Source organism: Carcharodon carcharias, chromosome 21 (genome assembly GCF_017639515.1).
Source record: "Carcharodon carcharias isolate sCarCar2 chromosome 21, sCarCar2.pri, whole genome shotgun sequence".
Taxonomy (NCBI): Eukaryota; Metazoa; Chordata; class Chondrichthyes; order Lamniformes; family Lamnidae; genus Carcharodon; species Carcharodon carcharias.
In genome coordinates this window covers 66309892-66336054 of record NC_054487.1, presented here as the reverse complement: position 1 = coordinate 66336054, position 26163 = coordinate 66309892, and the positions used below count along the sequence as shown (strand labels likewise).

General features: G+C 43.9%; 1 protein-coding gene across 1 annotated transcript in view; it reads right to left on the bottom strand.

The window, feature by feature from the left end:
- The window catches only part of lrriq1 (leucine-rich repeats and IQ motif containing 1), a 216012-nt gene that overhangs the window by 99003 nt on the left and 90846 nt on the right, over positions 1-26163 (bottom strand). The window contains exons 13-14 of the mRNA XM_041215663.1: positions 25246-25319; positions 14458-14551 (exon numbers count right to left, since the gene is read on the bottom strand). Of these exons, the coding sequence (XP_041071597.1) occupies positions 14458-14551; positions 25246-25319 (168 nt within the window). The remainder of the gene's footprint in view (positions 1-14457; positions 14552-25245; positions 25320-26163) is intronic.

Genomic DNA, 26163 nt, shown 5'->3' with positions numbered 1-26163 from the left:
GTCTCATGGACGAAAGTCAGCAGCACCAAGTTTGATCTCACCCAACAATGATGAAGTTCGCAACACAAGTTACAAAAAAAAAAATCTATCAGGGAGGGGTGTCAGGATTCAGGATTCAGCAGAGTAATTTTCGGTTGATTGAAGGGGCACCATATAAATGTCCCTCTCAAACCATGGAGAACATGGATCAACTGAGTGCTGGACTCAAGAGTTTAATGCACAATGAACAAGCTTAACTCCTTCCCTAATGGTGCGCATTCAAGCAAAAATCCATTAAATTTAGGTGCTGCACTAATAAGGTCTTGACTGGCATCTGATCCTTATGTCAGAATGCACCTAGGGTCCAACAATCAAGGGCCAGGTCTGCTGCACAGAGGCAGCAGGGACTCTACAAGTGTCCAGGTTCCCAATACATGGTCATGGCATTCAAGGCACCATGTGTGCAGTCAGGACATAAGTGCAAGGATTGGGTATTAATAGCTATTGTCAAGGTCACTGGAAGACAACCACAAGAAGCCTAACTGTGGATCAGAGGACTTAGGTCTAATTAAGATGCACATCTAGATGGAAAACCCAGCCATCTGTTGTCCTCCAGGATGATATCGTCCTGCAGTAAGTTGCCTTGGTATGTCATTTACAGACTGAGGGCAAGTCAAGGGCTAGGCACTGCATTGCCGCCTTGCATATGGGGTGAGACCATTCAATAGAAATTTCCATTCATTGCTCAATTGCATCCATTCACAGATACAAGCAGGAGTGGAGAATTCAGGCTGAAGGCAACGCTGCCTTCTTCAGAACTTAAATTAGAATGAGAAGAAGGCCCGTCGTTGATTGGGAAACTTCAGGGAATACCAGCGCCTGAGGAACAAGAGCCAGTGGGACCGCAGGATATCCCAGATGCTGACGAGGAGGGGCCAAATCCACAACCAAGGGTCTATAGAAGGTGCTGATAGTAAAAGGGAGATGAGCAAAAGACAGTGCCACAAGTGCCTTCACTTGTCTAAGGATGTGGCAGCTCATATTTGCCACATTCTCCGTGAGGGACTCACACTGCACAGACTTGGATGGCATCCAATGCTGGTTGCTCTGAAGGTTACCACCACACTGAACACTTTTGCCAGTGCATCATTCCAGAGCTCCACTGGGGGCTTTGGTGGAATCTCACAGTTGGCCACACACAAATGCATAAGGAATATTATAGATGCCCTGTTTGGTAATTTCACCATTATGTGCTCTTCCGCATGGATAAAGCAAGCAGGATTGCCAGAGCTGTGGGGTTCGTTGTGATCTCAGAATTCCAGCAAATGCAGGGCGCCATCGACTGCACGTGGCCTTCAGAGTTTCCTGGCAGCAGCCTGTGAGAATCATTAATAGAGAAGGATTTCACTCTCTGACTGTCCAGCTAATTGAGTGATCACAGAAAACAGCTCCAGCATGTTTGCACTACACACCTATGGAACTCACATGACTTGTACATTTTGAGTCAGCCCCGGGTGCCAGAAAAATTTGAGGGAGCTCAGTGCTTAGAAGGTTGGCTGCTTGGTGATAAGGGGTATCCCCAGAGGATATGGCTAATGATGCCTGTTCATCAGCCACAAAGTGCATCTGAGGAGAGATACAATGCTGCACATTCAGCCACAAGGTCCTTAATACAGCTAACTACCGACCTCTTAAAAATGTGTTTCCAATGTTCAGACCGGTAAGTGGGGCTTCTCAAAACTCATCGCAGAGAGTGTCCCACATCATTGTTGTTTGCTGCACCCTGCACAAACTCATGTTGCAAAGTGGGGTTCTGTTGCCAGAGAGAGACATGGAGGAGCTAGATATCTGCTCGGATGAAGGGGACTTGGAAGGGGATGAATCTGAAGATGGTGGTGATTCAGACAAGCCACATGTGGATGCCATTGCACAGTAATGATGCGGTAGACTTTCCTGTGACAACCTCATAGCGACGAGATTTCTACAGGAATAAGGTGAAAACAAGCTGTCATGATTGAAGTTCTCTTCAGGCTTCAATGCAGGGGACACAAAAATTTTCATTGTAAGTGTCAACATATCACAAAAGTTCACCAATCTCACAATGATCGTGGAGGGAGCATAAGTCACCTTCATCCCTAACAATGGAGTCATCCTTGGAAGGTGCAGTAACCTTGGGAAATGTGGCTGTTGTGGAATGTAATAAGCACTGCACTAGTGCACCTCCATAAGCAGCTACACATAATGCTGTCCTTTCAACCATGGCGTCAATAAATCAGTGGGCATGGCATCCTTCAAGTGGGTGAAATTCCATCGCGCACATGAATATACTTATGCTAGTAAGACAGCAATTCAACAAGGCACAAACAGGAAAAACATTCTTCAATGGTTAGCACTTGTCCATCTCAAGGGGGAGCTACATCCAGGCAGCACCATTTCTCCAAAGGCCAGCTCTCATGCATGAAAATTTCAGAGGCCTTATCTTGCTACTGTACCCCAAGATGCCATCAGCATCAGGTTGCAATGACTTGTTACTCAACAGCATGCACCCAAAGCTGAGTTATATTTGAAATGTCCTCACTGAGGGTGGTTCAGCAGGACCATTTTTTGATTTTTTACAAACACTGATGACCCTGTATTCATCACGAGCCTGCCAAGTCTATGTCCTGCATTGCTTTGGCATTTGGGAGAGACGTGGCCCAGTCAGTATTGAGAAAGCAGTGAATGACAACTTCTTCCCTTCACAGATCCTGCTGAGCACCCAGATGTACGGAAACATTACTTTCATAGCATTACAGTCCCCAACATTGACCATCTCACAAAGGCCAATCCTCGCTATCTACCCTAGGTCACTGAGTGCGTAGTCATGCAAGAATTCCTAATCGATTATCCACTGGGATTTAGAAGAGTAAGAGGCAACTTAATTGAAACCTTTAAGATCCTGAAGGGTCTTGACAGGGTGGATGTGGAAAGGATGTTTCCTCTTGAGGGAGAATCTAGAACTAGGGGGTCACTGTTTAAAAATAAAGGGGTCACTCATTTAAGTCAGAAATGAGGGGAAATTTTTTCTCTCGGAGGGTTGAGAGTCTTTGGAACTCTCTTCCTCAAAAGATGGAAGCAGAGTCTTTGAATGTTTTCAAGGCAGAGTTACATAGATTCTTGATTAACAAGGGGGTGAAAGGTTATCAGCTGTAGGCAGGAATGTGGGGTTGAGCTTACATTCAGATCAGCCATGATCTTATTGAATGGTGGAGCTGGCTTGAGGGGCTGAGTGGCGTTTTATATATTGAATGAACACAGGACTTTGCATCACATAGATTAGCCATTCATTACCTGAGAAATGGAGGGGAATAAATGCAAAATATATTTACAATAGTGCAGCTTATATACAGTGAATGAATATCCATGCCATCATTGTTCAATTGTGAAAGTTTTCTAACCCTACCGCTATGTCTAGGAGCTGCCCCGATATCTGTAACGGAGGTGGAGACAGCCTTGTCTGAGATGACTTTGGTGGGCCAAGGCCTGGAGGACCCCAGCCTGCTAAAGGTCCCCTGATCTGGGGCAGGTGCACCCTCCTCGGCTGACCTACTGGAGTTGATTGGTTTACAGGCAGAGGGGAGTTGGAGTTGCAGGACACCCTTGAAGTGTCCTGGCTGGATGACCCAGGTTGCCTGGCTGGTGCTCCTCCTCCCTTTGGCTGCCCAAGCACTCCTCCCTGACTCCTTGAGTAGAAGGGGGACCTGGCGGGAGGTCAAGGTGTCCTGTCGGCCATTCACCTCGCCACTGCTGCAATGCACCCATGGACAGAGCGATGGTCTGCAGGTCCAAGCGCAAATCTGAAAGAAACTGCTGGAACTGGGTCTCCAAGGTGGCCATCATCCTTCATATGGAGATTTTGCTGCACTCGCTTTCCAGAGTCACGACATCGGTCAGAATGTGCACGTCCTCCATCACTTATTCCAGTCTGGTGACAGCCTCTGACACCTCTTCCTGATGTTCCTCTGCTTGTCTTTGCATCTTCATCATTTCTCTCAGGGTCGATTCCAGAGGCTCACCATCGGTCACGGTCTCAGGAGGGGCCTTGTCTCCAGCAGTCCTCCGAGTGTTAGAGATCTCGGCTGCCACTGCCTCTGCCTTCTGTGGACGTGTCAGTAAGGTGATCACCAGATTGTTAATGCCAGCCTACTCTAGAGCTAGCAACCACCGAGGTGCATGTATCTGTACTGGTGGAGGGTGCAAGTGAATGCAGTGACGGGTCTTCATTTGACGGCTCCCTTGCCTCATCAAAGGTGGTCCCAGGGGGCTGGGGCTGAGGCAATTGCTGGACCTCTTCCTCTGCCTTTTCCTGCTGGTAGCTGGAATAGGGAGAAGAGATAATTAGTGATTGACTAGGCAGGCTGCAACATTGAGTGGTGAGGTAAGAGGACCCCCCAGCTCCCATTCTGAGGAAAGAGGATCTCCCGCTTTTCCTGGACAATCTGGAGGAGAATCCCCGGGAGGCATTCCTGATTTGTGGGGCAGAGGGTTTTGGCCCTTTTGGTGCTATGTTGAAGCAGAACTGTACTACACACTTGGCCTGCAGTGAGTGAATGTCTGTGCAGGTGCCATTTAAATATGGTGCCAGGACCTTTGACGTCAATGGCAGGGCGGACGAATCACTGCCTGCCTCACCACGAGATTCGACAAGCTCCTCGTTGATGCATTATTAATGAGCTGAAAAGCGCAAAATCGGGCAGATAAATCCGACCTGACCCCAAGAAATCATGCCAACTTTCTCATCCACCATTGAAATTAGTATCAGAATGAAAAATTCCACCCACAGTCTTTCCAGAAAGCTCACTTCTTGTTGTCATGATTTTTTTAGTTATGCTTTTCAGTCAACATTTAAGCTTCAAATTACTCTTAAGCCTTATGATGGAGCTTTTCTTTGTAAACAGCTCGTGTAACAATGCAGTTATAGGCATTCTGCCACTAGATGGAAATCTCGTACCTCTGTTACCATTGTTATAGCAATCCTAAATCAACCTCTAAACCTGCTAGTGTGTCTGTGTTAATTCCTTTCATGTTTTTGAAATGATGTGTAAGTTTTAAAAGTTTGTGCCGAGTTTAAAAAACGTTGCTGCAACTTTATTTATGATGCTATGTTTTTGTTCGAATATTTTTTTAAATTCTGCTGTCATCAGTCCTTCTTACTCCAACCCCAGTACAGCTTTGAAGTTTAACGATGCTGTCAGCTTTACTCCAGCTCTCCATAAATTATTTTTTTCAATTGCTTCTGCTTCCTCCAGCTCCAGTCAAGGTACCAATAAATTTTTCACTGGTTATGTCAGCCTCACTTCCTTTAGCGCCAGATTGGCTCTGTGTTAATTTTTTAATGGTAGCAGTAGCTGTTGGCAAGTCCACTTGCTCTAGCCCCAGTTCTAGTCTCAAGCTTTACGAGATCATCAGCCTTGGTTCTGGTTTAAATTTCCACAGCGCTGTGAGCTCTATGCCAGTTCCGCGTTAATTGTTCAGTCTCTGTGTCAGCCTCTGTTCCTCCAGTCTAAGTCCAGCTCTAAATTTTTTCATAGCCCCATTGGTTTCACTTTCCCCTGTCCCAGCATAACTCTCAGTAAATTTTTACATGGCTCTTGTTTCTCTAACACTTGCCTATCTTTGGGTAAATTTTTAAACAACCTTGTCAATTTCCATTCCTGCTGCTCAGAGTAAATTTTTAAATGGCATTTTTCCCTTCACTTGCCTCCCAACCTAATCCACTTCAAAATAATTTCTTCAATGGTCTCAGTTGGTGGACAATTTTTAATTGCGCTTGGCTCCTAAAACTCCATGTACATGTATTATTCTTTTTAATGGCCTCAGTTGATGGACACTTTTAAAATCAACAGTTCCTCCACACTCAGAGTCTTAATTTTTTTTTTAAGTGATTGCAATTAGCAGAAAGTTTGCAATCGGACTTGCTTCCTACAGGCCTGGTATATGCTAAAATACTAGAGTTGGTAGTGCTGTCATACCTCCAGTGCACTACAATCAATGGGCAATGCCAAAACAAAAATGGCAACGACTCTTATTTGCTCCAGAAGTGTAAACCCCACCCCGGACTAATTAAAGCCAACATGTTTAAAAGGCAATTTTTTTCCTATGAATAATTATGAGCAAGGCAATGGGAGAATCACTAGTGTTTACGATTGCATTAAATCATCAGTGGAAGCCGCATCTTTATATTATGAGGGTGTAACTGGTGCATGAGGGTGAAATTTATTTACAAATTATTGCAGTATACTGGCTTAATAATACAGTAAAACAAAATAGAAAGGGCTGGATTTTGCAGTCAGCAATGAAGTAACGGTGCTCATTGCTGACCTCGAAGAAAGCTGCCCACAAAGATCAAGCAGTCTCCACGACATGGGCTTCCTCTTTCCCGATGTCAGTTTGTTTCTGATGCCGTCAAGGGGATCTCCAGGTGTCCAACAGCAGTGATATCATTAAACAGAGTAAGCAGCAAAATATATTGACGCATTCTCATAGATAGCAAACTAAGAAGTAAAAAACAATGATCCCATCACATTTAATTTTACATTTTTACATGTCATGAGATAAATTATTGGAACATACCCATGGGACTAAGGTAGAAGATAAAATATAAACTTTAAAAAATTTAAAATAAGTGAATTTTTCTTTATCATTTTAGAGAAATTTAATGCTCAGGAAATGAAAATAAAATTTCAGGGCCAGTCAGCATTGATTATGAACTTAGTATGCTGTTAAAAACTCAGTTACACTTCATTCAACAAGGTGGTACTTTCTCAAGGGTTCTTACAGTGAAACTAAGAATGTTAATGTAGAAATTCTCATCAGTTCAATGGTTTCTAATTGATTGCATTCTGGGGGGACTTCAACAGCGCACCCCATGGGCAAGTGTAGAATTACTCACAGCAAATTTTGGATCTGTGTTTAACTGAGCATGTGCAGACCCCTGAAATTGTTGTCAGTTTTAGAGGAAAACTCTGTTTCCCTATCATTACTACTACAAATTCCAGACCAAAGCATATAAGAAATCATTGCAATTATAAGAATTAAGTAACGTAACACATTTTCTGCAATGAAGAACATGTGTTATATTAAGCACTGCAATTTCTTCATGGCAAATTGTGCATGCACTTTTTAATAACAACTACATAATGTTATCCAATGTTGGTTTTACACTTATATGAAGTATTTAAACAGCCATTAAACTAGTGATAATTTTGATGATTTTGGGCTCTCTCCTTTCTGAATGGGAAACTAAAATAAATCTTGTATAAATTAAAACATATATTTACTTGTTCGCTGTAAACCTATTCTCAACAGAAATGCAATCATTTTGTAAACCTGCATGCCTGAGCTACCTGGTTCTTATCACATAGGTATTCCAAACTTCCCTGCATGTGGTAAGAAGTGGAGGGTTCCTGCTATATGTAACAAGAAGCAATAAAATAGTCATGATTAATTTATCCAAGAGCAATGTTCAGTCTGGTTACCCTATGACAGCAATGATCTGTGGTTTCTACTGTTGATTGCACGTTTAAGCCAAATGCTTATAATGAGCTCTGATTATGAACTTTGAGTAACCTTATTCCTAAGACCCTGAATGATAGCAGTTCCCATATGTATGATGCTTTCATCTCCATGCCAGCTTAACACTCCCCAAAGTGAAAAGTACTAAGAAATGTTTGGACTTGCACAAGTGAAATTTTGCTTATAACATGTGCATTTCACATGCTTTACATTCAAAAACTTTAAAGAACACAATAACTGTTTATCACAACTAGCTAACAGTTTCCAAGCACCATTCCATGGATCACAAAACAATGTCAAGTTTCAATGTCTCATTATACATTGCAATTAACCAAAGGTCAACCAATATGCAGCAACTGTTCACTCAGTAGTATACAGTTAGAACATTGTGTCGCTCAATCATCAATTAGAATAGAAATTTTCTTCTACTTAATGGGAATGAGTGGCCATCACTAATTAATACTTTGATGTTTTTCTGGTCTATGTTTGGAGGCACGTGATAGAATAGATCAGCAACATTGTGTGCTATTTAGAAGGTAGCCAATTAAAGTGCCACAGTAAAAACAATACACAATAATGTTCTAATTCAGTTTTATACTCCGTGTTCTATGAATTTCTAGGATCAGCTTATTTTACTTACATTGTTGTGGGGATAAAACTAAGTGATTCTGCAAAACAGTATTTAGAACTGACTATTAAACTGGTAATTTTTAGCTAGATAGTGGGGCAGTATTCCACAACACTGTAACAAGAGATGTACGGATAGCTATAAACTCACATACCTGCGATTCAAGATTTTAGCCAGTAATTTACTGGTCCACACATATGTAAATTAGGCTAGTTTCTGTACTGACTTTGCTCATGTAAACCTACAACATTTCCTGCAGAGCTCATTTTTGATGTAAATTTTCCTCAAGTTATGCTGCTGCTTTCATCCTAGTTAAAAATCCTAGTTAACCTTTCTGTATTTGCAAACTGGGGCCCAATATTAACCTCCCTTTCCTATCTAAATTTTTTGGATGTGTTGTCACTCCTCAAATCCAGTATCCCCACAATTTCAAATTTGAATCCCTGCAATCAATCAGTTTTCCAGCACAGCCACAGTATTGAAAAGGTGCTTGTTAAAATTACAAATGACATTCTTTGTGGCTGTGACCATCATAAGTGATCCCTTCTCATCCCTTCCCAATCTGCAGCTTTCAGCTCAGTTGAACACACCATCCTCTTCTCCATCATCCAGCTGGTTGGAAATACCATAGTTTGGTTCCATTGTTATCTATAAAAACACAGCCAGAGACTCAACTGCAATGGCGTCTCTCCCCCACTCTTATTCTGTTACCTTGTGAATTCCCCAAAAATCTCATCTTGGCCCTCTTCTATTTCTCATCTACATGTTACCCTTCAGTGATATAATCCAAAAACACAGCATCAAGGTCCACACACGCCGACAACAATTGGCTCGGTCTCACCATTAACTCAGCAGAACTGTCAACAATCTCTGATTTGTCACACTGCTTGTCCGAAATACATAATGGATGAGCAGAAATTTACTCCAACTAAATATTGGGAAGGCTTCATTGTCTTTGGGCCTTGCTGTTCCCATCACTTCAGCTGAATGAAACAGTTTACAACCTCATTTGAGTTTCTAACCGCATATCCACACAATCACCAAGACTGCCCAGGTCCACATGCATAATGTCGTTCAATCTTCCCCCAGCTCATCTGCTGCTGAAACCCTCATTTCCTGCTTTTGTTACTTCTAGACTTGACGGTTCCAATGCTGCCCTAGCCGGCTTTCCAACTATAATCCAACATAACTTATGCTCATCCAAAACTCTGTTGCACAGGTCTTAACTAGCTCCAAATCTTATTCGCCCACCACCCCTATACTTGTTGACCTTGACTGGCTCTCCGACCGACAATGCCTCAATTTTAAAATCCTCATCCTTCGACAGAATTTTCCGCTACCACCTGCGGGGATGAATCGTAGTGGGCAGGGGCACTAAATTTGCTGGAAAATGTCTATTTCCCATCAACTGGAAATTAATTTAGAATTTTGTTCTCCAGACTTGATGGTGGGTTAAAAGTGGGTTGGGTTTCCTGCTGATTTATGTCAGGAACCACGTTTGTGTTCATTTGCACCTTATGAATGCTCATTAAAATGCTAACTCCCCAGAATTATGATTTCCCTCTAAATTAAGTGGGCTGTCAAGAGTAATTAGAATGGTCTGTTTCCCAACTGTAAATGTGTCACGCATCTGGTGAGCTTCAGTTCATCAATGACTTGGAGGTCAGTAGACACTGTTTTCGCCCACCTTTAAGAGCATTGCTGCGAGATATCAGGTGCTGTTATCACATGCTGCACCAAGGCTGGACACAGGAATCAAGACCAGCGGCGAGGGGGTAGATGGAGGCAGGACTCAGCAGGTGTGTGGAACATGAAAAGAGGAGGAGGAGATGGGATTACTGGGGAAGTGCTGGTCTAAAGCCACGCTGTCGGGGGCATATTGAAGAGACTGTTCAGGGGGTAGATACAGGCAGGACTCAGGGGGTGTGTGGAACACAAGAAGAGAGGGGGAGATGTGTGTCCTGGGCTGAAGCCATGCTGTTAGGGGCATATTGAAGAGACTGCCCTTCGAGTCATGGTATTGTGAGTGAGGCTGAGGGAGGCATCTGGATTCTGTAAGTAGCTAGCTGAAAAGTCTTTGGGTGGGGGGCGGAGCGCGGCAGCAGGGGGTTGGGGGGGTATTGGATCGTGTCATCGGGAGGGAACCCGTAATGTCAGGGTGCATATGGGCTCAAGAAGGGAAAGGGTCAGGTCGATAAAGGGCACAGGCACATCAACATTAAAGGATTTGGGGAAGAACAGGAATATCCGCATGAACAATGATGGGTTCAAGGGTAACCAGGGAGGCTGGAACTGGAACTCCCGCACATACCCATGACCATAACTTGCACTCCCGATTCCGGTACTCCCGTACCTGAGCCCGCACCTGCACTTTCAACTTGGCTGTCTCCAGTGAGGGGGGTTAGACATCTCATAGCTCCTCTCAATTTTCATGGAGTCAGGCAAGCTTCTTGATGACTCATGGCTCACAGTCCCTCAGAGGAGATATGAAACATGTCAATCAAGCCAAGTATACACTCCACTTCAGTTTGCCTGAAAAGACCCTGCTGAGCTAATGTTTTAAGAGCCTTGGAGCTCAGCCAAACGTTCATGATGAGCCCAGGCGGAGAATCAAATTTCTGGCCATCTGTTTCTACTGATACCGTTCCTAGAGAGGTTTGCTTGACTGACATCTTTATGAGGTTATAATAAGTGCTTCTTTCTGGGATCTCATTTGCTGATATCTGTATGGTTATTTGGACAAGGTTGAGAGATGTGAAGTGGGTGAAGTTTCTGTTGCTGATACTATAATGGTTCAGTCTAAATTATACTTTTATAGGGTATAGGAATAGCAGTATTTTTCAAAACAGGTTTCTGAATGGGTGTTTTCTTCCTCAGCATCTTAACATTTGCCATTGTTATTAAATGACTCACAGGTTCTGTACATAGTACTTACTGGGTGAATGACCATGAAGGGGGCATGGGGTTGCATGGGGGATATGGAAGGGGCATGAGGCCATGGGGAGTGGGTGTGGTGGGTGAGGTGTGAGGGCTGGAGGGCCTAACTGCTTTAAATACAACTGGGATAAGTCCCAGAGAACATTCGCAGGCCTACTAACAGCCGCACCGGCACTCCCGTCCCCATGGCCACCATCTGCGGTTGATAGGAGCAGAAATTAGGCCATTCGGCCCATCGAGTCTGCTCTGCCATTCAATCATGGCTGATAAGTTTCTCAACCCCATTCTCCCGCCTTCTCCCCGTAACCTTTGATCCCCTTACCAAACAAGAACCTATCTATCTCGGTCTTAAATACACTCAATGACCTGCCCTCCACAGCCTTCTGTGGCAATGAATTCATAGATTCACCATTCTCTGGCTAAAGAAGTTTCTCCTCATCTCTGTTCTAAAAGGTCTTCCCTTTACTCTGAGGCTGTGCCCTCGGGTCCTAGTCTCTCCTACTAATGGAAACATCTTCCCCACGTCTATCCAGGCCTTTCAGTATTCTGTAAGTTTCAATCAGATCCCCCCTCATCCTTCTAAACTCCATCGAGTATAGACCCAGAGTCCTCAAACGTTCCTCATTGGTTAAGCCTTTCATTCCTGGGATTGTTCTCGTGAACCTCCTCTGGAGCCTCTCCAGGGCCAGCACATCCTTCCTGAGATACGGGGCCCAAAATTGCTCACAATATTCTAAATGTGGTCTGACCAGAGCTTTATATAGCCTCAGCAGCACATCCCTGCTTTTATATTCTAGTCCTCTCAAAATAAATGCCAAAATTGCATTTGCCTTCCTAACTACCGACTCAACCTGCAAGTTAACCTTAAGAGAATCCTGGACTAGGACTCCCAAGTCCCTTTGCACTCCAGGTTTCTGAATTCTCTCCCCATTTAGAAAATAGTCTATGCCTCTATGCTTCCTACCAAAGTGCATGAGCTCACACTTCCCCACATTGTATTCCATCTGCCACTTCTTTGCCCATTCTCCTAACCTGTCCAAATCCTTCTGCAGTCTCCCAGCCTCCTCAATACTACCTGTCCCTCCACCTATCTTTGTATCATCTGCAAACTTAGCCAGAATGCCCTCAGTTCCCTCATCTAGATCATTAATGTATAAAGTGAAAAGTTGTGGTCCCAACACTGACCCCTGCGGAACTCCACTGGCTGCCATCCTGGGAAGGACCCCCTTATCCCCACTCTCTGCCTCCTGCCAGACAGCCAATCTTCTATCCCATGCTAGTACCTTGCCTCTAACACCATGGGTTATTATCTTACTAAGCAGCCTCCTGTGCAGCACCTTGTCAAAGGCCTTCTGGAAGTCCAAGTAGATAACATCCATTGGCTTTCCTTTGTCCAACCTACTCGTTACCTCCTCAAAGAATTCTAACAGATTTGTCAGGCATGATTTCCCCTTGATGAAACCATGCTGACTTTGCCCTATTTTACCAAGCACTTCCAAGTATTCTGAAATCTCATCCTTAATAATGGACTCTAAAATCTTACCAATGACCGAGGTCAGGCTAATCAGCCTGTAATTTCCTGTCTTTTGCCTCACTCCCTTCTTAAACAGGGGGGTTTCATTAGCGATTTTCCAATCTTCTGGGACTCTCCCTGACTCCAGTGATTCCTGAAAGATCGCCACTAACACCTCCACTATCTCTTCAGCTATCTCCTTCAGAACTCTGGGGTGTAATCCATGTGGTCCAGATGATTTATCCACCTTCAGACCTTTCAGTTTTCCTAGCACCTTCTCCTTGGTAATGGCAACCATACTCACCTCTGTCCCCCGACTCTCTTGAACTTTGGGAATGTTACTCGTGTCTTCCACCGTGAAGACTGACGCAAAGTACCTATTGAGTTCCTCCGCCATTTCTTTGTTCCCCACTACTACTTCTCCAGCGTCATTTTCCAGCGGCCCAATGTCCACTTTTGCCTCTCTCTTACCCTTTATATATCTAAAAACTCTTGCAATCTTCTTTTATATTACTGGCTAGTTTACCCTCATATTTAATCTTCTCCTTCCTTATTTCTTTTTTAGCTGTCCTCTGTTGGTCTTTGTAGGCTTCCCAATCCCCTGGCTTCCCACTGCTCTTCGCCGCATTGTATGCTTTCTCTTTTGCATTTATGCTGTCCCTGACTTCCCTTGTCAGCCATGGTTGCCTCGTTCTCCCTTTAGTATGCTTCTTCTTCCTAGGGATGAATTTTTGCTGTCTCCCCCAAATTACTCCCAGAAACTCCTGCCATTGCTGTTCCACTGTCTTTCCTGCTAGGCTCATCTCCCAGTCAATTCTGGCCAGGTCCTCCCTCATGCCTCTGTAGTTGCCTTTATTCAACTGTAATACCGTTACATCTGACTCCAGCTTTTTCCTCTCAAATTGCAGGGTAAATTCTATCATATTATGGTCACTTCCTCCTAAGGGTTCCTTCACCTTAAGCTCCCTTATCAAATCTGCCCATGCCTTCCTCCAGCAAAAATTGAGTGAACAAGGCTCTTTAAACCAAGACAGTCTGCCATGTCAGAAAGTTCTGACTCGAGCCACCTGCATCGGTAGCAAAACTCAGACAGAAAAAAATATTTTATCCTGAGGGCCTGATATCTTCACCTTGATGAGACTGGGCAATCAAAGCCATGCAGCTTGCAAACTAAAATCCTTGAAGCTGAGTCAGAGAGGAGACCTTCATCTCCTCAGTCCAAGAAGTAGCTGCTCTTACATCTGGCAAATTTGAAAACTTGAAGAAATGCAAAGAAGATCTGGCAGAATTGTTTTCTGATCAAGGTTCCAATTCTACTGCTGTTGTGCAAATGTCCATCCATGCCAGTCCCAAAAATTTTGAGCTTTATGTCTCTTATTTATAAATCTACTCTTTTAAAAAAAAGTTATACTTCTTGTACATTCCTCAAATATACGACATCATAAATGGTGAAATTTAAGTAATTTAATGTTACAAGTGACTTCTTTTAGTCTAACAACAGATATGAAAGTGCACTCTTTTAACACTTTTCAGGGTCCCTTGCAGCAACTGCAAATTGCTGACTAAATTCACATAATATATTATCTTAGTATTACAATTTATTTGTCACAAAAACAGAACTATGTAATTAATTTAAAAGATGAATGAAATTAACTCATGAATTCTTACTTTTTATACAATTAACACATTATTAGTCTATACAATTAGCACAGATACTACATGTGATATTACATGTGAAATACTGTCATTTAAATTTTTATTGAGACGTCTTAAATTTTGAATTAAATTCAGTAATATACTATCCTGCCCGCCAGACAGCAAAGCTTGAAAAATGGGTTTGGCTCACCTCCAGCCTGACTCTTGTTGAAATGGATTCCCATCTAGTAACAACTCCAGCAGACTATGACATCCATTAAGACTTAAAAGGAAGCTCTTGAGATCTATGATAAAGAAAACATATTCAAAACTGATTGAAGCAGATAAAACAAATAATATGGGCAATATATATGTTCTAAAAAATCAAGAATGTTGGAAAAACAATTTTAAGGGCATGACTTTTACAAAGGGAAATGTATTAATTTTCTATATTTTACAATATTAAGGACTTTGTCAGTTTATGACACTGCAACTTATAAATTACAATGGAGCGCTTTTTTTCCAATGCACAACAAAGTAGAAAACAATAAGTTGAAATTTCACCCCCACATTCAAAAAAAAACCTATAGATCTGACTTACATCACATTATATGGGACAAAAGGTTTAAAGTTACATATATACTTGTAATTCAATAATGCTATGCTGAAGTAGCAATTGAATTTGTGCTAGCTGCAAACAAACAATCTAGTATATGGCAGATCTGTCAACTCCTGTAAAGAGGAAAGGTGGGTTGATATATATATATATATATATATATATATATATATATATAGACTCTTTCTGCAGTTTTACATATTTTACAGGTACTGACAGACCAGTTGAGTATCTCCAGAATTAACTATTTGTATTTCTGCAGCAATTGCACTTCTTATCTCTTCAAATCTAGTAAACGGAATTAAATTGTTTAACTCTTTGGTTAACTACAAGGTATCCCAGTGGCACCATCACAACAATTTATCGGTCTTAAGGTGGCCTTACACGACAGTATTGTTGGGATGGCACAACCATCTTAACCCATGGAGTAAACAATCGACTACTCTTCGAAGATATGTAGAGAATAATTTTTGCCTTCAATGCCCCAAGCGCATGCTTTGTGAGCCGGAAGTGTATACAAGGAATCCGAACACGTGATTCCAAAATTTTAACTGATAAAAATTCCCAGCAAGTGCCCCCAGAACGCAAAGCTCTTTATCAGCAGTGCTAAACATGAAAATACGCCATTCATGAATGATTACTTTCATTTCATACAAAATCAAAGAGATAAATACAAAATGTACACTATTTGTCAACATAGTCGCATAATCTTGTCCAGACCAGTAGGGGTTTTCTGGGCCATTTAGAAATAATCTAACAAAAAAAGTAATTTTGACTCACTTTAAATCCAACCACTATACAAAACAAAACACTTGCAGGTCAGATTCCTCTATCAACCTTATCTCAATACAATGTTTCACGTTTGAACAGTTGCAGGCTAGTGAAACAATTAATATGTAAACAATGCAGAATGATTGGCTCAGTTTGTATATGACAGACAGTTTCTTGCTAGATTTACGTGGCCAGATATTCAAATTCAGGGAGTCCTGCTGACTTTGCTATATTAAAAAATTGTGCTGTGTAAATCCAAGAATCTATTTAAAATCCCAGAGGGGAAATAAATCATTTGAAACTTCAGAATTAAAAAAAAAATAATTAATTTATATTTCCTTGGAACAGTTTAAACAGATCCCTGTCATGATAAAAACTCCAAACACTTAAAAACTATTTACAAAAGATTCTTTGTTTTTGAAATTACAGTCCATTTACTATCTTGTTCACTAGAGAAGTTAGGTGGAAAGTTACCTACTGTGAATACATAACTATATAATGCGACTGCTGTGAGTGTTCATCTTCTGCAAAATAAGTTCACCTGATACTGTAAACTTAAAATGAGGTCTGATATGATGTAAAATTGCTTTCAAAAAGTAGTGTTGGGATCTTATGGAGGCATAGGATAAGACCAATATCCAAAAGCAATTACCAGTCACCACCTGATGTTCAATTTGGTAGCTGGTTGGGAATAGGAGACAAAGAGATTAAGGGTAAAGCGTTCATTCTCTGATTTGCAATATGCGACAAATGATGGTCCCCAAGGAGCTGCATTTGGGCATCAGCTTTTCACCATATATATCAGATGACGCTAAGTTAGGAGGCCCTAACTAAAATAGTTTAACTCTGGTCTGGAGGCAGCAAAAAGTATCTTATATATAATTTATGTTTTAAGTTGCGCAGAACTTAACATATTTCACAGGTCATGCTACAATATAGATACATAGTTTGTTCCAGATAGCATTAGAGCAGTAAATATTTTGTACACAATTCAATATATGTGTGGTTCATATATACTGTATATATTCAGTATAGGTGGTATTGCTGATGACAGATTTGGGCTGTTAGAATTTTTAGGTCTTTTTCAATCCTCAAGTTTTTGTGTCGTAAATCATTCTTTCCTCACACATTTGAGGCTGTCTGTTCTTGCCAAATAATCAAAATAAGTTTTATAAGTGGTAAAGATATCTAGGAAATAGGAACTGGAGTAGGCCGTTCAGCCTCTCTAGCCTGTTCCATGAATCAGTCAGATCATTGCTGATCGGTACTTCAGTTGTATTTACCAAACTTTGCTCAGTCTGCCATGATACCCTTATCTGACAAAAATCTAAAAATCTGTGTTGCAAATTCAAATTGACTTAGCATCCACAATCTTCTGTGGGAGTGTTTTAAATTTATCATCCTTTTTTGTGAAAAAAGTGCTTAATGATTTCATGCTGAATTCATTTACTCAAATTTTAAGATTGTGCCCTGTTGTCCAGATTCCATCACCAGGGGAAATAGTTTCTCTTTATCTACCTTATTGAATTCCTTAATCATTCTATACACCTCTATTGATCATTCCCCAGTCTCGAGGGAAGACAAGCCAAGTTTGTGAAACCTCATTAATCTTTTGTTATATTATTTTAATCTTTTACATTATTTTATCATTCTATGAAATCTGCAGTGTACCCTCACCAAGATGAATATGCAGGACTCCAAATGTGGTCTGATCAATGTCTGTGGACATGACCCATAAATTCCTACCTTTTGTATTCCATTCTCCTAAAGATAAAGACCAACTCTCCATTCATCAATTTTGTCACTTTTGCACCTGTGCAGTGGTTTTTTGTGCTTTGTGCATATGGGCCAAAATCCATTTGTCTTCCACAGCTTCTAGTCTTTCACCATTAACAAAATTATCTGATTTGTCTTTCTCGCTGGATCAGGTGTGGGAACTGTTTGGGGAAGACGGTCGGAGCAGGAAGAAGAGTCAATTATAGTACAACAGTCAAAGGTTCTTTGACATTGTGCTGGACACTTTGATGGAGAAGATAGATACGATGAGAGATGTGATTTATCCAGAGAGGACCAGGAGGCCCTGTGGACAAACTTTGCAAAGGCATGGGGACTAAACAGCCCTGATTGTCAATGCCAGGCATCTCGCCCCAAGGACCCTGATGCAATGCCTCAAAAACTCCAATGACCTCACATGAGTGGTCAAGGCCAGTGAATGTATCCTCAAATGCCATATTCCACCAACTGCACCACTATCCTCAGGCATTGCTGAATCACTACACCCCCATCACTCACCTACCAACAATTTCTATCAAACACAACTCATAGCTAACATTCATAGCTTCATCTCACCCTGATGCATGTAGCACTGCTGCAAGACTGACATCCACATCTCACAGCTTGCAAATACTGCCAGCTATTCAACCATGACAGCCACATAGTGCACCACTTCCCTATCTTTTGCAGGACAGGGAGATAAGCAGAGGCAACATCATCCAACAGGTAGGATACAAGTATGGCCATATGTTCTTGCCCCGATGGATGAGTGTCATGAAGATATTAATGTATATAATGCTATTGGAAATTATTTTAAATTGGACTTGTAGTAGGGTCTGTGCCTGTGGGTGTGAGTCTTAACTGGATTAAAGCCAGCTAGTCTGGGTGCTTTGATGTATAATAGTTTTGGGATGTTAAACAGTAAGGAAGTTGGGTATATTTGCATTTTGTTGAATAAACCATTCAAAGGCCGGGGGTGAAATCTTGCACCTAGCTAGGAGACATCAAGCAATATGTTTATATTACTAATAAAATTGGTAATATGAAAGGGGCTTTATTGTTAGAAGAGGTGGAGTTCAAAGTGCCTGGTAAGATAACGGGCAGAATTTTCTGGATGACGGGAGGGGCGGAGCGGGAGTGAACGCAGGCCCAATTGCCGCTCGTGATCAAATCCGTGCAGTCATTTTATGCGGGCGAGCCAATTAAGGCCCGCCTAGTGAACTTCATGGCTCCTTTGCATAGCAGGAATGGGCAGGCAGCGGTGGGCGCACTCAGCCCGCCGGGTCCAATGGCGACCCAGCAGCCTGTATAAAGGAAGGCCTAGCAGCCTTGGAAAGGCTGCTCACAATGGCTGGACGTAGGGCTCTGCAGTGGGGTAATGGAGGTTACACAAGTCCGGAGGGTAGGCCATCGGGGCAGGTCAGGCCGGAGGGTAGCCCTTCGGGGCAAGCCAGGCCAGAGGGTAGGGCAGGGGGCCAGTGTGCCCCTCGTTTTTCTGATGACTTGAGGAGGTGGCAGCACGGCAGGAGATGATGGTTCCCCAGGACGGGAGGAGGAGGCCCCCCCCCCACATGACAAAACGTGCCTGGGAGGAGGTGGCGGAGGTGGTGAGCTCCCGCGACATGGTGTAGCGCACCTGGATCCAGTGTTGCAAGCTCGTCAATCACTTGTTGTGCTCTGGAAGGGTGAGGACAAAGTTGGTATTGGTCACTTAACCCAGCAGATCGGCTTTCCCCCTCCTGCTGCCCTCCCCAACCCCGCAAGTCTGAGTGTAGTGACTGCACTGAATCATTGATGGATGTGTCCTTTGCTGGATGGGCCAGCAGATATTGCCCATGCCGAGGTCAGCCTGAGAGGGTGGTGAAGAGATGGGTTCCGCACCCGCAGTATGCGGTTCACTGGACCCACATGACTGTTTTGGGGGCAGCCTGGAGGAGCTGCACTTAGGCACTGTGCTGGAACTGCAGGGCATGTCCAAGTCAGGGTGATGACATGCTGGGAAGGGAGTTTCAAGGTGGTGTGGCAACAAACCATCTGCTGCCCTCTGCGCTCCACATGCTTGTGCCTCCTTGCTATGGAAGGATATATCTTGTGGTGCCTAATGTGCTGTAGGCAGCATGTGGCCAAGCAGGGGGTTGGGGGTGGGTGTGAGGGGGGAACAGGCCTAGCACCTTTGTGTGATTATTCGGCAGCGGGATGAGGAGGCACTGGAGCCCTGATATGTCCCACTCTGGTTGCAGTGGGCTGTGCTTGAAGAGAGTCCATGAACAATTTGCACAAATCAATGCTCTTTTCTAATTTTCAGGATAAGAATGCTCATAATGCTGCAGACTGTGAGAGGACTGGCAGTGGTGAGATGCAGTTAGCCAGGAAGCCCTGGATTTGGAGAGATGCCATGCACCCAGGTCCACTGGCGTCGGTGAGGCTGGGTGCCACTACCAGGTATATATGCTCAGTGAGGTCAGCATTGTTCTCCCAACAGCCATAGCAGTGCTGAATATTAAGTGATTTAATTTTGCAACATGGCTCGACCATTGCTTATGAAAGGATGAGCACATAATGATCTGGGGGACAGGGATGCACTTTGAATCAGTTAATGTGGAGACAATGTCAATGTCCTCGTTCTTCCTTTCAGCATCATCGGAGCAGGGCAGGGAGGAGGAGCAGTAGAGGCCCCCTCTCACTCCTGAGGGCCCTGAAGTCTCACCAGTGTCACACCATCTCTGGTAGGCAGGCACCAGCGCAGATACTAGCACCTCGGTGGGAGTTAGAACATCGGCTAGTGTCCCAGGGCATAATGGTGAGGGCACTTCACAGTCGCTGGAGGAGCTGGCAGAAACAGAGTGCCCATGGCGCCTGCAGTCAGAGAACAGTCAGTGTCTGATGATGTGCCTCTGGAGTCGTCCGCAACACAGCAGGGGCATGAAATGCGGCCAGGTGTGTGGGAACATCTGGGGGAGATACATGAGGCTACGCCTGGCTTGGTCTCCATGGCGGAGGTGTCTATGTGGACAATTGCCAAAGCTATGAGTCACATGTCCAAACATCATGCGTCCATGGAGAGAGTGGCGACTCTCATGGAGAATCTACTTCAAGAGACACATCAGGGCTTCCTGGGGATGCGCTCTGACCAGCAAGCCCTCACAACAGCATTGACCTCAGCTGTCAGTGGCATTGTGGGAGATGATGCGGGCACCAAGTTTCCCAGCTTGGTGCCAATCCATCCATGGTGAGCAGGGAGGTCCATAGTGACCTCACGTCGGCGCAGCAGCTGCCTGTCGTCTCTGCGGGTACCTCTCAGGGCGCTCCGGATGAGGGTGGCAGCTCCTCCGCCAGTGACCGTAGCATCCAGGGATGCTGCGACGACTGGGGAGATGCCAGCTGTAGAACTGGCAGATCCCTCCCAGGCGGGGCCAGCACAGGGTCCACAGGCCAGAGGATGTCCGCCAAGGTCATTGAGGCTAAACAGGACAGCAGAGTCCACAGCCTGTCTCAGATGTCACTCCCAGCGATGGGGCAGCACCAAGACGCAGCACCCGGAAACATAAACATAAGGCACTTTACGCACACCGCGGGTTTATCACTGGTGCTTTTGTATTGGCCCGAGATGAGGTCTTTATAATTTGCTTTGAATTGGAACACCCTTGTCATTTTGTTTCATTAAGTTTCTTTGCCTGTGATATTAAATTCAGACATATGACCATGGCTGAGGATGCCTCTTTTCTTCTGCATGTGTTTGGTTTCCAAAAGTATTAGGAGTGTTTTGTGGGACGTTCAGCTTTATTAACAAGGCCCTTAGCTACTGTTCCTAACCTGCAAGATTTGGCACTTATGTATCGAGTATGGAGCTTATAGCCCAGGCTTGTCCTGGAGGTCCATCTGTGTGTGGTCCATCTGCTAGCTGAAGGTTCATTGGATTAAAGCATCCCGGGTGTCCCTGCCTCCCTGGAGTATGCCCAGGACAGCATCTACCGCCTTAGCATTTCCCTGTGCGTGCTCATCCTCAGACAGACTGCTGGACTCATCGTGTGCAGCTGCAGCAACTGCGTCGACGTCTTTATCGCCCACTGTGTCCCCTCTTTCCAGCACAAGATTGTGGAGAGTGTAGCTGGCAAACACTATCACTGACACACAATCTGGGGGGGTTCCAGAGTGCGCCCCCACTGAGCAGTCCAGGCATCTGAAGTGCATTTTGAGAAGACCGATGGTTCTCTTCACCACAGTCCATGTGGAGGCATGGCTCCTATTGTACCTTCTGTTCTTGGATGGCAGAGAGACGTCATGAGCCACCTTCTGAGGGGATAGCCCTTGTCACCCAGCAGCCATCTTCAAACCGGGCTGAAGCACTGAAGAGCCCCAGCACCTGGGAGTGCCTGAGGATGTAGGCGTCATGGGAGCTGCCTGGGTACCTTGCACAAACTTGTGGAATCAGCATCCCGTGATCACACGCTATCTGCACGTTCATGGAGTGGAAGCCCTTCCTGTTGATGAAGGCACTGGGCTCACCTGCTGGCACCTCGATGGCCACATGTGTACAGTGTATTGCACCCTGGACACGGGGGAAGCCAGCAATGGTCGCGAAGCCTCTGGCTCGTTGTGTCTGGCTTGCCTGGACCCAATGGAAGCGGATGAAGGTCAATGCACACCTAAACAGAGCGTCTGTAACCTGCTGTAACCTGCTTGACACAAGTGTGGACAGCTGATTGGAAGACACCGCAAAGATCACCCACCGACCCCTGGATGGAGCCAGAGGCATAGAAGTTGAGGGCAGCTGTGACCTTTAGAGCCACTGGCATGGGGTGTCCATCCACACAGTTAGCGGAGATCTCAGGCCCAATCATCTGATAGTCAACTTTATCTGTCTCCCTTGAGGGACAGAGCGTCCTTTGGCACTGCACCTCAGACATATTGAGGTAGCTGCTTTGCCATCTGCATACCCTGGCACGGGTAGTGGTGTCTTCTGTGGCCCCTTCTCCTTGGTGTACCTCTTGGCTCTGTGCCCCTTGTGCCTGTGCCTGTCCTCCCAAAGGTGGCTCCCCTGGAGGCTGAACGTACTCTTCTGGCCTCCTCCTCGTTCTAGCCCTCCCTTTCCTCAGAGGAGGAGGTGCCTCCAGTGGAGAGTTCAGCTCCCATTCCCAGGCTATGGGAAGGCTTCCAGAAACCTGCAGGCTGTCAAAAAGCTATGTGCAAAGTCAAGGAACATAGAGGAGTCTGACACCAACTTGGCACAGGGCTTCGCACAGAGCTTCGAGCCCATTCTTTCCAGAGCAGAAGGAGGGGCCAACTCCATAAGAACATTTGCAAATCCTACCGCACTATAGAGGCTGGTGGCTGAAGTCAGTTTCCATTGCTGAAACCACCCAATGTCTGGGTGCCGCAGTGGAAGCTCAAGCTTCTGTAAAGTCAGCTTGTTATTAAAGAAGGTCGAAATGCTCTCATGTGAGCTCAGCTTTCTGCCATGCAAGCTCAGACTGCTGCCATTATGGCAGCAACTATCAGTGTTCTAAGGGGACGTGTACAGCATCACAGCAATCCATCGAGCTATCCTCCAATGGATTACTCAGATTGCTGAAGGTGGTGGCAGTGAAGCACAAACCTGCTACCTTCTCTGAGGATGATGGCTTTTGTTTTCTCACAACTGCCAGGTCACTAGTGTTGTTGCTGCTGTCTGTCAGCCAGCCAGCCTAGACTACAGCTGCCCATGCCAAAGTGGTGCAGTCTGAAGCTAGACCTTCTGAGTAAGTGCTACTCTGCATTGTCCTGCAAGACCATCTGCAGCCTCTCCCACTGAAAGCCAGAAGCCTTCAACCAGCCATGCTACAACTACTGGGGTAGTCCTGTGCACAAGTATTAGGGAAGGCAAAAGCAGGCAGAAGACAGGCACTAAGGGAATGCAGTGATTAGCAGATATTTGTATGCAGAATGGTGTGGTGTGTTTTATAAATTTGTTGGCTTTTATTTTGGCATTGTGGTCAATGGGATGGTATGATGGTCAGTAAGAGAGAGAAAGTAAAGTGTTAGATGGTTGCCGAGTTGAGTATTGGGGTTACATTTACTGGCAGTTTTATGAGGCAAACGTGGACTGTACCCCACTGGTCATCTTACAGCTGGTGGAAAAGTCTGCCCCTCATGATGATGACATTATGCAGCAGACTACCATGAATCTTGACACCTGCTCTGCTAAGTAAAGCAGTCCAGGCAGCAGAAAAATTTCTTCAGCATCCTAATGGTCTGCTCCAACATTTCTTTCATTGTATGCAGGCTGCCCATGTGTGTATGGGTTGCACACCACAATCAAGAACCATGTTGACAGCGTTTGGCCTTTGTCATCCAGTAGCCACCTTCTCGCTTGTCATGAAAAGTGGACTGTCGCAGAATGAAGGCATCATGACTACTACCAGGCACAGACTGCATGATACTGTATGATTGTGCATCAGGAGGAATAGAATCCCTTTTGGTACTGCTATAGGATAGAGTTGACATATAGAGCCCACAAAGTGACTTGCGTGCAGTCACTGGCACCCTGCATCATGGGGAAGACCAAGATCCGCAAAAGCTGTGTGCTTGCTCCACTTCCATCTCTCTGGCAAGAGGGAAGGAAAAGTATTCAGTTCTCTTGAAGTACAGAGTCTCAGTAGCCTTTGGGAACAGTAAACCAGGAGATGTTGTAATTATCACCTGCTCCAGGGAGGAACTCAACAAAGAAACATTCATGACCATGGTCACCCTCACAAGCACTGGCAATGCTATACTCACCCTTCTTTGAGGTTGCAGTTATGGTTGCAGCAAGTAGCACATTTCAGTGAGGACGTCCATAGTGAAGCAAAGACATCTGACAGCCTTTTCCTCACTGAGGTTCAGGTAGGAGAATTGGTCCCTGAACATCATGGGTATATATGGTCTCCTGCTGAGGACTCTTCTTCCCTCATTCCTCTTCCAGCAGCTTCTACTGTCACCAAGCTTATACTCCCTGTCATGCCTTAACCCAAGTCGAATGCATGCTACTGCACTCATGTTTGGAAGAAAGTAGCTTGTGCAGAATCCTTGAAGTCAGGCCAAAGTCCTTCAGCACATGCCACACCCCTTCCTGTAGACTTTAACAACTTTAAAGAATTCTAGAAACTACCAAAAGCTTCTACAATTGCAGCAACAGCCAGTAAAAATCAATCAGCAACTAAGCTAAAAACTTGTAGATGATCCCTTTAAATAGAGCTGGCTGACAGTTCTTTCTGCTGCTAAATGTATGTTCAGATGTGCATGTTTAACAGTGAGTATTTGGAGCATGATCTGCCTACATTGTAAATACTCCCTGCATGCGCACCAACATTCCTGCCAAAATGGTGTCCGGCATGATTTGCACCAGAAGTGCACACTTGTGCTGTGGACACCATTTTGGAATCAAAGAATCTTGAGCATATTTAGTAACTAATTATACAGTTCTAAGGGGGCCATAGTTTTTAATTACAGCAAAAACAACAAAATAAAGAATCCTCAAGTTATGCAATACATAATACATACGCACCTCTTTGCGCTATGTACCAGTTTATGCATAAAAGTTTTTGGCTAAAGCAAAACACAAACATACAAAAATATTCTTAGTTGTAGATTATTAATTTCTAATTTAAAAAGGACTCCAAGTTCAATTCTTAAACTGACATTTGATCTTGAATACTCTAAAATGTTTCACACTAGCTCAATGAGCGATGTTCAAAGGCAGCTAAAGCTGTCCTCCTGACCAATGGAGGTGCATGCCCTGACAGAAAACCTTTCAAGCAAGTAAATAGTTAGGTAAAAATGAAAAGAAAAATAATAGAGAAAACAAGCAAGATGTTAACTCACCTGATAAGCGATTATTGCTAACATTAAGCCTCTCCAATAGCAGGAAGTTAGACATGGCTGTAAGGTGCGTCAGGCTAAAAAGTAAGGTAGCACAGGAACATGATTTTACACACATGAATTCAATTATGTATTAATGACTATGCATTATGTAATTCTAAGGCACTTCCATTCATGATAATAAACTCTACTAAATTCACTGCACCTTCTGCAAGTCAGCTTTTGAATTTTTAACCATCTATACATGTGTGTAATTGTGCAGCAATTAGACAAAAGACAAAATTTTGCACAATATGCAACTACTTACAATACAATGGTGCAGTTTATTTTGTGATAATCTGGCTTTGACTTTTGGGAGAGTTCACAAAAACAAAGCAGCTTAAGTTTCTTGCCTTGTTTGATGGTACATTGACAAGAAATCATATCATATGAAACAGAAGGTGTCCAGCTAAAAACAGTCATAGCCATTTTTACGATCCGTGAGGACCAATAACTTTCAAAAAGAGATTTGAATTCCGAGTGACCGACTTAAAGAAATCTCCCAAGATTTCAAGTTTTAAGACCTTTATAGTAATTAACAAACCAAAATAAATATTTACTAAACATTACTTAGTCAGTAACTAATACTCTAAACTACAGAAATGATATTTCTTATTAGTTTCTTAACACTACCGATGCCCCCACACCATGTTTATATATTACGCCACACTCTCTACAGAATTATACTCTTTACCACAGGAAGCAGTCCAAAGTTACTCACAGCTTCCAATGGGCTTACTTCTCCCCGTTTCACTGAGTGTTAAGTCAAAAGTTGTTTCCCTCAGTCTTCTGAGAATCCCTGAACCAATTTATAGCAGCAAAGCTCACTCCAGTGATTCCTTTTCCAAGCCTCACATGGGCAAATCTTCCAGTGTCATTAAA